A 12,308-nucleotide genomic window follows, 5' to 3' on the forward strand; every position below is an offset into this window, starting at 1 on the left:
TTCTCCTTTTTTTGCTCCTCCAATTTTTTCAGGGGGGGGGCACCTGGGGGGGGGGGGCACACCAAATCTCAGGGGGCACGTGCCCCCCAGGCCCCCCGTAGCTACGCCACTGTGTCTGGCCCACCTCCAAACTCTTGGCTCACAAAAAAAAGTATACGCCACTGCCAAAATATCCAAATACAATTTGGAAGGGAAGTCAAATTTATTGAATTGTGTAATAATTTCAAAGATAGAAAGAAAAATATAGCCACGAATTGATAATGTGATAAGAAAACAGGTTGGGAAAAGGGGCAGCACTAAATTGTGCTATCTGCAAAATGGGGATATTTTTTGTTGTTGACAAAATAAAATAAAATAATCATTTTATAAGTAACACATCATCCATCATGATAACGGTATGGAGGGGGATTATCTGTTGTGAGCGGGGGCTGAGTGCGTCTGTCTTTTCTTCTTATTCTTTATTTTCTTACCATTTCTTTCTGAAAGAAAATAGAAAAGAGCCAATTTAATAATGTTTTAATTTTATCGACTTAAAAACCTGTGATAATTCAAGGCCGGCCCTTAATAGGGCCATGTGATAATTGATATAGCGCCATCATCAAATTAGGATAATTTTATATATCGGTGGCCGGTAGCCGAATCTGATTGGTCATCGCTGCCGACGACCTTTGACCTGTAATCAAACCGCTAGATTTGATGTGATCTGAGTCTGAGAGGATGAAGGTTTTCCCAGTTTGAGATGTACAAAGCCTAAGCTATTCGTAAGTTTTTCCTCTTGACATGGATGAGCAATGTGTATTTCATACCTTAGATAATTTTGCTAGTTTAATTTAGTTTGTAACGCATGCTTGTTGATTTTGTGGACGTTAGATCTTCCGGTAAGGCGGTACCGTATTCTAACTGCAGTGCAGTGCAGCCACAGGCCATGGCCAGTCGGTCGGCCGGCCCGGCGCCCGCGTGATCGCCATCGAAATCTCGCTCAGCTCAGTCGCTGCCTAGAGCAACTGGGACTGGGGGCACTCGGCTCACACTAGTACGAGAACAGAGGTTAACCCAGAGCTTAGAGTGTTTTTTTTTTGTGTGTGTGTGCTTAACTTATTAAGTTCTAAGTTAACCCAGGGTCAGGGAACTCCCGCCCGCTGTGCGGGCGGGAGCCCAACCCAAGACTGGAGCTTACCGAATACCGTGTATTTGACCATACTCACGGGACTAGCGTGATTTATGGTCTAAATATTTCTCCAAATAAATTGTGAAAACAGAAATTATGCACTTACCACGATTATATGGATGAAGGTCTAACGGGTGGCAGTTTCCTGACAACGAGGCACAGACTGGAACTTCAAAAAAAACGAAAAGTTCTCTCCTTAAGGCTTAAGTTCTAGTTCTACCCCGGCCCAGTCTTGATCGGCCATTTTGTTACGATTCATAACAAAAATGGCCGATCGAGACGGGGGTAGAAGGAGAGAACTTTTCGTTTTTTGAAGTTCCAGTCTGTGCCTTGATAGTTTATAGTTCTCTATTTTATTGTTGTCTCTGCTTCGTCATCTGTTGGTTATTTGATGAAAATTCAGTTTTATTTTACAAAAAATTATGATCTTCAGTCCTTGACTTGAAAACCAAAAATGTTCTTCTTTGGAGAACGTAAGTCTCACTATCTCAGAGTCATGGAATTCTTCCAAAGAAATTGATAATTTCATGTTAAGAGCTTTGAATTAGGAACACCAATTATGTACAGTGTAGCATTAGCTGTACCAAGACAGTTCATCAACAAGGCCAGGATTGAACCAGTCAGTAGGAGCTCTCTATGCAGACACATCAGAAATTGTCAGCATCTTCATGACGTTCATATTTTCTATAAATTCTATTTTGACTTGATTTATTTATAAAATATATAGGATGATTTTAGTAGTGAAATGTATGATATTGATTTAATGTCAGTGTAAAGGATTATATATTTGGTGTTTGCACTTCGTTAAAAAAAAAAGGGGGGGAAAATATAAACAAAAAAATGCAATAAAATCTGATTTAAATTAAGAAAATCAGATTTTTACCAATTAAGTGCAATTTTGTTATCTAAAAAAAAAAAAAAAAAAAATTGCCAACCTTGGTGGAGAAAGATCAACGACAACATTCTAAAACATCAAACAAGTTGTGTTGAATTTGCAGTGCACCAAGGATATAGTGATTGTACTGTATACCAACTGACTTTGTATATTACACAACAAAAATAATTCCATGGCATAGACCTAGATGCTTAGTGCAGAACTTTGCAATTGCAACATCCTTCTAAGAAAGGGATTCGGCTAAGAAAGTGACCAAAATATTTCACATGCGATGTGAGGTGTAATCAGAAGCTGGCAACGTAAAATGAAGATGAAAAATTACATAGATGATTTTTTTTTGTATTTGTTGATTTATGGTGGAAGTCCAATAAATTTCAAGGAAGTATTGTGTTAAATTTCTGAAAAGTGTTCAGTCTCCATTCTCCAATACCATACATGTATATTGCGCACCAAGAATACGACAAGAAGACACATCACAACCCTCTCCAGGACAGCATTTACGCCTTCTGGGAGAGTTCTTCAATGTTCAATTTCAATTAAAACTTTATTTCAATGAAATAAAATTCTTTGTTCCTATCATGCCTGTAGAATTGCTCATCTGTTTACAATTTAGGTTCAGCTGCAGTACATCGCCATCAACAAAGATAGATATTGAAAAAAATAAATGCAATTTGTTACTTTTTCTTTTCGGTTTTTTCAGAAGAGAAAAATGGATCCAGGCAAAGTGAAGAGCTTGCTGAATTTTGTGAGTATAAAGACTTCCTTGGATGAGTTTTAGTTTGCTTTAATAATTATAATAATAATATTAATAATAATGAAATAACAATAATTACAATAAACTATCTATCTAGTGAAAAATTCTTAGGCGCAAATTATGAAAATGATTCAAGATACCCAAGTCTAATCTCCTTGGACCATGGATATCTGTACGACTATTAAAGGAGGATTTTTGACTGGAGATAAACAAAAATATATTTGCATTATAAGGGCCCCATATTTAAAACAGAGATTAGTGATTAATCATTTCTATGATTGATTGCATTGATTATTGTGTACATGTATGATCAGTCTTGAAAATTAGCCAGACGATGAGTCGCTAAGCTTTGTGTTTCAGTGCCCTGGACTGAAAAATTTCAACTTACTTGTATTTGTAGGCAATCATTTGATTTTATGTAAGGTCAACAAATATATGCAGACATGATAAATGTTTTCAATTATCAGCCAGCTGTGCAATGAGTTTCTATGACTTTGTATCCTTAGATCACTAATGACTACATTGGTACCAGTAGACTAATTGCATGCAAACATCCCTTTAAACATGGAACACCACAAAATAGTGCTTACCATGATAAGCCTTATTGATTCTTCTATTGAAAAATCGCTCTGACACTCATATTGTATGTTATTGGATGTTACTGTAGAAAACAGAATGCGATTTGAAGAACATGGAATTCTAGAAAGCGGAGACATCGGGCCTGTTGCACTGTTTGCAAAAAGAGTTGCATCTATATTATTTGATTGTCAACCATTCAAAAGGCGTATTTGGGACTTATGCTTGATTTTGTGCAACAGGCCCCGTGGACTTTGCATGGAGTACATGGTGTGTACTTGGTATGTATTTCACAAAGAGTTAAGGGTGACTTAGAGTCATCCTTAAACGCCAACATTCACATGTTTATTACATAATCTGATTGAATGATACACGGTTGTGGGCATCCCATGCACATGGTCTGACATATGCGGTTGTATGTATTGCTTGCACGCAGCTGAAAATTACGTTTAAATTAATCTAACACCCACCAGGTATCAACATTTCCATTGGTAATTCCCCATTGATTTATTTTTATGTTTTTGTTTTTGTTTTTTAGGTGAACTCACTCGGAGTAGGAGAGGTCATTGAATCATTACATCAGTTGAAAGATGGGAGGCATTTCATCTCCATGATTAAAATCCTGTAAGGATAAGTATTCAGTTCAAATTCAGCCACAGAAGGAAAGAATTTCATGAGAATTTACAAAATAATGTTGATTAAGCCCTGTCTCGTGTTTTGGTAAATCCCCCCAAAATGAGGCTTAAAGTGGCTATCGCTATTCCAATTATTTAGTAGATTATGTGGATGTGTTTGCCTTCAAACAATTGTGTTGTTGAGATCTCTATAAAATAATGTGTTTTAGAGGATGAATTTTGCTATTTTACATGAAAATTTATTTTGATTGGGTGCCAGAACAATAAAGATTATCTGTATGGTTTTTCTATTTTGTATAAAACCTATTCCAAAGCATGAACTTGACAGAAAATGTCAGGATAAAATCTGTCTGAACTGAAACTTCTAGATGTCCAATCCCTAAATTTGTAGATGAATGCTCAAACAGCCCTTTTAAAGGAAAATAAAAACATCGTCAAGGGAGAAGAGAATGGGTGTTAAATATGTCCGATTTGAATATATGATAATAATAATTATAATAATAATAATAATTTGATAATATGATTGAGAATTAGCAATTCAAAAAAAGATCAAACAGCTACAGCTAAGTACTACAAGTTTTTAAGATTGGAATGTCATATCATGCTGGAGTAGGATTCAAAATTTTGACCCTTTACTAAAACTATAGACAGGCTTTAATATGTAAAGGCCTGGTCCCACTGGCCGACGGACACAAAACATACTCATAACGGATACAGGGGACAAGGCAAATTACGGGGTGGCTCCATCCGTTTTCATCCGCTCCAGACAATGGACAAAATGGGCGAACGATGAAATCACAGACGGATGCTCGATGGACATAGAGCGTATGAAACACGTATACAAAGAGACCACTACGGATACATAACGTTTTCCAATGGATGGCAAGATTCTTTTCCGTTTTATATCCTCTCTGTAAGTGCAGTGGGACCAAGCCTTTATTATTTGATACATGTATGACAGTAATGAGTTGTGAGTGGTTAAAAGTAAAAACATGATATTACATTAATTGATATTATCAATTCTACATTAAAGATGTATGATTTGAGATCAATCTGAATTTAAGTTTAACTTGAATCAATTGCAACTCTTTGTATAAATGGCACTAGAATGTGAATTCAAGTGTGATTTTGTGTTTTAACCTTTGCAGTTCGGAAAAAGAAATCCCAGACTGTGATAATCCTATGCAATGCTATCGCTTCATTCTGAAGTATTTAGAAGGTAAGTTAAAAAAAAAATTGTTATTATTTGCAGAAGACATCAGGGCAGGTCATTGTTATTTAGGGGGCTATTTTCTCATTTTTTTGTTTTTGGCATGCTATTCCTGTTCCGCACCTACCCTTTCCAGCCCTTTTCCATGTTGTTTTTCCTCGGACATGCTGTTCATGTTTCAATGGAAGCAGTGTTCTAGCTAGACCCATTTTAGTGGTGGTCGCAATTTCACAGAATTACAACATTTTTTTTCAGGCTGAGTTAGCGGTCTTAACTTAAAAGCCAAAAGTGAACGAACATCAATGTAATTACCATCTGACCTTAGCAAATCTTTGAAAATAAACAAATATTTATCAAATATAAGAATATTTGATGTAAATTATGCAAATAGAACAAGTCTAAAGATGGGAATGAACGCAAGAGCAATTCCTCTTTTAAAAGGAGTTAGTTTTGAAACACTTTTCATTTGAAATCTTCTGTGCCGGATGGGCCCGACCACTGCAGTCCACTAGCTATAACACTGAATGGAAGTGATCACCTCTTGGGTAGCTCATTATTCCTTTGATCTTTCGCACACTTTTCATTTATAATATATTCTAAACAAAGAAGTCCACTATCAATGAGAATATCTCTGAGGGTTCAGGTGAATTATTCCCTAGGAGTAGGGGTAGCGTGCACTCGTTATGAACAAAAAAGTCAAGAAATACTACAATTGTAATCTTGATATCTAACGAGATACATGTAATCCTTTCACTTTCTGGTCTGTAAAGTTAAAATTAATTAAATTTCTGTGTAAGCATCACTTTTAAGAGCAGATTTCAGTCATTCACATGTTTAAATCCTTGTGAAGTACCACCTGGCTTATAACATGCTATATCAATGTACCCCATAGGGTAGGAAATAATTGTTTGTTTCATTTTTTATTTTTAGGGGCCTTTTTGTTTGCAACATTGGGGGCTTTTTCATTTCAAGAACAACTTTTGCTGAACAAGCAAAACATTGACCCTTGAAAGGTCTTGAGGCCTATTGTTAATCCCACCACTTTCTGTTATTTACTCTATTTATAATGTACCCTTTTGTATTCATGTTTGAATGTATTTTTGAAAAAAAAAATTGAATGTGTTTTTTTATGCTATTGTACCTGTATTTTTATCAGATTGTGAAAAAAAAGAAAAAAAAGCAATTACATGTATGCTAGAGAAGATAATCCCATTCTGTTGCATGTAGAATATTGTTTGTGGCAGATCTTGGGCAAATTTAGGAAAGATGGTCGCCCCAAAGCATTCCATTTTGCAAATTTTAGGGGTGATTTTGGTTGTTTTGAAGGCGAAATTGCTCGTCACTCTCGTGTATTTTCTACATGGACGTTTTTTTCCCTTTACTAGGGTTCTATCAATCATCCCTCAAGTTCCTGGTGGACTTCTCCCAGATCGTCAATGGCCCCAGCATCTCGGAAGTGGCAAAGGTCACCGCCCTGCTGCTTTGTGCTGCCATTCAGAGTGAGAAGGTCAAGATCTTTGTGGATGCCATCACCGAGCTTGACCTCTTGACCCAGAATGACCTGAAGGAAATCATCCAGTATATTGTGGTCCAAGAGAGTAGCCACAAACTCCGTACAGACTTTGCAGATATTCTTCATCGACGAGGTGAGGAAAGGCCTTTGGACCTAGGCAGATTTTTGTTTAATTTTACCAAATTTCTATACCGGCCGCACAGAAACATTGTTAGCGCTGAAAAGAGCGCTTACAGTAAACCCAGTCATATCTGTCTGATTGTGATGTCAAACGTTGATCCAAGATGTAAATAATGCATTGGTGTGACTTCAGGCATCGCTAATGATAATAATAATATGCATTTATATAGTGCAAAAACTATTTCTATATATTCTATTGCGCTGCAAGAGCTTCCTAGGTGCTGTACATACTATTAGAATTGATAGGTTTTTAATTTTAACTTGAAATTATGTAAACTTGTTGGCTGACATCAGAAATGACCTATCTCCTAGTGTTGCTTTAGTCTTGTGTGGGGGTACTTGCAGTGTGAGTGTATCTTGTGAGCTACGTAGGTGATGGTCATGAGATCGGGATTTCAATTTCAAGAGATCTGAGATATAACTTGGGGCCTGACCATTAAGACCTTTGAAGACTATCATTAGGATCTTAAATGTGATTCTTTGCCGGACAGGTAACCAGTGTAATTCTCTCAATAATGGGGTGACTGGAGAGAATTTGGGAAGACGACATATTAAACGTGCACATGTGTTTGCACTCTCTGCAGTTTGCTTATTTGAGAATCAGGTAATCCATAGAGAACACTAATCTAGTTTACTTGTGATGCAAGCATGAACAATAGTTTTCATGCTGCCTGATTAAAGAATTTACGAATACGTCTCAAGTTATAGATCATGAAATAAGCGGATCTACAAACATTGTTGATTGACTGGATTGTGATTCCATGGTTAAAGGGATGGTCCGGGCTGAAAGTATTTATAGCTTAATAAATAGAGTAGAATTCACTAAGCAAAATGCCGAAAATTTCATCAAAATCGGATAACAAATAACAAAGTTATTGAATTTTAAAGTTTAGCAATATTTTGTGAAAACAGTCGTCATGAATATTCATTAGGTGGGCTGATGATGTCACATCACCACTTGTTCTTTTGTATTTTATTATATGAAATTAGGTTTATTCAAATTTTTACCTCCAAGATCTAGAAAAATTGGATTGACAACTGATTTAGTGCATTAGATATTTATTGCTGCAACTTATTTCATTATAAGGGAGACATATTATTCACACAAGTATGAAATAATGAAAAAATTGTGATTTTATGTAATAACATAAGAAAACGGAAAGGGGAGATGTGACATCATCAACCCACCTAATGAATATTCATGACGACTGTTTTCACAAAATATTGCTAAACTTTAAACTTCAATAACTTTATTATTTGTAATCCGATTTTGATGAAATTTTCGGCATTTTGCTCAGTGAATTCTACTCTATGTATTAAGATATAAATATTTTCAGCCCGGACCATCCCTTTAAGTGTGTATCAAAGACTATACCAAGGTTTCTGGCATTATCTGATGGAGTTATAACTGAATCGCCAACAATTAAACTATAGTATAGCCCCCAAATTTTGAAACCTGACGTGGGGTACCAATGACCAACATTTCAGTTTTTCGATCATTCAACATTAACTTATTTTTGAGCATCAAGATTCTGATATATGCCACACAATCTTCTAATGATTTATCATCTCATGATGCATTTGGGTAGAAAGATAAATATAGTTGTGTGTCGTCTGCATAGCAGTGGGAAGTGATACTGGGAAACTCTCTTTTGATATCGGTAAGAAGTCTACTTGTGTACATAGTAAACAATATGGGGCCGAGACGTGACCCCTGCGGTACACCGAAAGGCACCTTGAATACATCTGACACAGTATTATCCATTTCGATTGACTGCCTTCTCTCTGAAAGATAGGATTTATTCCATTCGAGTGCATTGCCATTGATTGCAAAATTATTTTGAAGTGTTTCAACTATTAAGCGTGAGTGGTCTATCGTGTCTATCAAGTAGAAGCAGCAATGAGACCTTTTGATTGTCCATGGACATTAAGAGATCACTTTTAATTCTAAGGAGGACTGTTTCAGTACTATGGAATTTTCGATATGCAGACTGATTAACTGGCAGAAGTGACTGTCAAGAGATTCAAGGTGCCAAAGAATTTGATGGGTAGCAGCGCCTTCAGCTAGTTTAGAGATGTACTGAAGATAACTAACAGGTCTCAAATTACTAAATTCTGTTTCAAAACCAAGTGGTTTAACTAAAGCTAGCTTCCACTGAGCAGGAAACTGTCCTGTTGACAGAGACAGGTTAACCATAGATGTAATAACAGGTGTCAATACATCAAGACATTGCAATAACAACTTTGTAGGCAGTGGGTCCATTGGACAAGACTTCTTACTATCGCTGTGACATTACCAATTGTAACAGCAGCCCCTAATTAGCGCAATGTTAGCACTAACAACATTTCTGTGCGGCCGGTACTTTTACAATTCATGTACATGTACGTATGTAGATTGTTTTCTGGATCTTCTTTATATTAAGCATGTATATTTCAGTGTTTGCAATAATATTTCCAGAATCTTTTTTTTAAAGAAGAAAGGACTAAAACTTTAAATTGTGATACATTGAAACTCCTTTTGATTTTCAACATTGAGCTGCACGAAGCGAAAGAAAGAATGAAGTTTCTGAAATGCTTGGATTCTGAAATCAAGAGTGCAATAAGTTTTTTTTTTTGGGGGGAGGGAAATTTAGATGTACTTCATTCCCATGTTAACTAAAAAATCGGTTGAATATTCAAGATATGAAGCAAAAGAAATGCATTTCCATAACTTCGGTTTTCATTAGATTGATGGGCTTTCTGTGATTTGTGAGGCTCTACATTCTCTTGCGAATTATCTGTAGGCTATGAACTAAAGAGCAGCTTTCATGATGTACAATGTGTTTGTTATATTCTTCCTATTAGGTTGCCCGCCACTTACAAATATTGTTGAGTTTATTCCGACTGCAAATATCCAGACAGGTAGTGAGGCATTTACATGTGTAGCATGGGCTTATATCCGCATTGTCCCATACTACATGTAGCACTTTGCTCTAATCCATGATTCATCTAACCTTAATAGCCGGAACACAACAGGTTGAAGATAAATGAACGTTGAGGGACAGTTGGAAATAATCATTGTGGACAATAAGATCAATTAAAATATATAAGAACGATTGGACAAATAATGAATAAGTCATGAGCATAATTTGAATGTTGAAATCAACATTACAATGCTATGGAGATCCTCCCATTGGCAATGCGACCAAGAATTGTAATGTCACACAGGTAAAACTCTCCCATTTATACACTGAAATATACCCCAAAACATCTATTTTGGCTCATTCTGAAGATATTACAAGTACTTTGTCCATCTTATATTTTATGAGACCCCTCCTCACATACCCCCCCCCCTGATCTACATAGTATGGATGTAGAAAAGTTCTAGGGGAGTTGTACAAGTGTGACATCACACATGTTTGCCGCATTGCCAAAGGGAGGATTTCCTCATTAAAATAGTAATCTGAACACTCAAATGTTAATTTTTTTGTCAAACTTTCATTGATTTGTTGCTTTTATTTTTCTGTTTTCATCCAAGCTAACTTGTTTTCTGGGTTTCATTCTCTTTTAATTGGTGTCTATATCCTTTCATATCATTTCTATGGATATCATTTCCCACTCTACTAATCAGTTCTCACTCAAAATTTCAGGGAAAAAACATAGGCCTACAATGTGTATACCATTAATCCATCTGCATCCCCACCCACATACACAATTGCTGGCATCTCGTTCATGAATACATGCACTTCCAGAATGAAAACATAAATGTATGATAGATATCATAAAGGTATATAATTCACTGTATTTTTAATCTGTACTTATATTGGTGATTGTATCGGTTATCACAACAGTTTGTTCAGGAACTACCAATATGAAGAATTATAATTAATGATTTACATGTATATGGGTATTGGTGAACTAGAAAACCTTAATAAACTTCTGTAATATAGTAATATTATGCAGCATATAATTTTGCTGAGGATAATAATGATGAACAAAAAGAAACGCATATTTGAAAGAGAAAGAGAAGAGAGTGCGCATGTAATTATGATTTGTACATGTCATTATCATGGGCAGGTAGCCTGGTAATTATTAAGGTTGACTGTATCCCAATACAATTTTTTTTTGTAGGGGATAGTTCAGGTGACTCTTCCCGTGGTGTCCTAACCCCGATGGAGCCGGGCACTCCTGTCCCAAGAACGGTGTCCTCTTCGTCGGCGTTCTCCAACTCTCCCATGTCTCCAGTCCATAACCTGATCAACTCTCCCTATATGGTCAGCAAGGTAGGTCCGTTGTTTATATACTCACTTGATCTACAGTTGGTCGTCTTCTCAGAAAGTCTACTACCACATGGGTGAAACCATTTGACTTCATTCTTAACTTTGGATTGATTGAGTTGCATGCAAATTTCAAGGATATGAGAGTTCAGCTTTTCAGCTGAGTTTCGGTTATTTTTGCTTTTAATTTTCAGCTTTATTTCAACTTATTTTAGCTTTCCTCTGTACAAAAAGTATGGGGTCTCTTTCAATTGAATCGGCTTTTTTAAACACTCTTCAGCCCTTTCTTTTCCAGCTCATTTTATTTGTGATCACTCACCCCTGAAATTTCATCGTACTGTTTAATTTCAGCTGAATAATCGCAGGCTCCACGATCGAGTGCGTAGCCTGGAATCGAAGATAGCTTCTGAGACAGCTCTGAGGCAGGATCTTGAAGCCGAGATTGTGGAAAAAAACTCTGTCATCGGCAACAAAGGTAACTTGCTCACTTTTATCTCTGTAGGCTTGATCTGATTTAATTTCATGGAATGACAGAGCTCAAAGGTTGCAGAGGTCATTGTACACCTGAAAATATTTCATATTCGCAATAATGAAATACCGCAAAATATTCTACTGTCGTGATAGCTGATGAACCATTTGAGCATTTAACTTCAATCTCGGTTTATGCTTTCTTAACCCTAACTAGGCCGGGCTTTTTTGGCTGTTCTGTGGCCGGGGGGGGGTTGATTCAACCCCCCCCTGAGATCTCGGCCGCCGATCGCGCGAGCGCTGCAAAAATTTGCACGCTGGTAGTGTGCGATGTAATCTACAAGGCTGTATGGTAAAATTTTCCAAAATAATGAGATTTTATTTTATATGAATTAATTATGCTAATTTATGCATAAATCATACTTTTTGCTCTAATTCACTAAATAAAGCTCCTAGAATGCTAATTTTTGGTAAAAAATATTCTTTGTAGCATTCTTAACAATGGCAATTGAAAAAAACTTCGGTTTGGAAATCAATTTCTTATGTATTTTATTGTTTTATGAATTTCTTATGTATTTCATTGTTTTTCAACCTTTTGTTTTTCTTTGTTTTTTTTCACCAGATTTATTGCAAAAGCTTTTTTAAGCATAATT

The 12,308-nt window shown here is 36.3% G+C and overlaps 1 protein-coding gene across 3 annotated transcripts in view; it reads left to right on the forward strand.

Moving 5' to 3' along the window:
* The first annotated feature begins 637 nt into the window (after positions 1-637).
* Positions 638-12,308, forward strand: part of LOC129261175 (restin homolog) — a 34,700-nt gene continuing 23,029 nt past the window's right edge. Inside the window, exons 1-8 of one of the 3 annotated variants that reach the window (XM_064099103.1) lie at positions 638-761; positions 2,764-2,808; positions 3,932-4,017; positions 5,177-5,247; positions 6,624-6,884; positions 9,776-9,832; positions 11,042-11,193; positions 11,539-11,662. In XM_064099103.1, the coding sequence (XP_063955173.1) occupies positions 2,773-2,808; positions 3,932-4,017; positions 5,177-5,247; positions 6,624-6,884; positions 9,776-9,832; positions 11,042-11,193; positions 11,539-11,662 (787 nt within the window). In that variant the 5' untranslated portion in view covers positions 638-761; positions 2,764-2,772. Of the gene's footprint in view, positions 762-2,753; positions 2,809-3,931; positions 4,018-5,176; positions 5,248-6,623; positions 6,885-9,775; positions 9,833-11,041; positions 11,194-11,538; positions 11,663-12,308 lie in introns of all 3 variants that reach the window. The other 2 variants (XM_054899236.2, XM_064099104.1) reach the window with 2 other exon arrangements.

This window comes from Lytechinus pictus, chromosome 5 (assembly GCF_037042905.1).
Source record: "Lytechinus pictus isolate F3 Inbred chromosome 5, Lp3.0, whole genome shotgun sequence".
In the NCBI taxonomy this organism is placed as follows: Eukaryota; Metazoa; Echinodermata; class Echinoidea; order Temnopleuroida; family Toxopneustidae; genus Lytechinus; species Lytechinus pictus.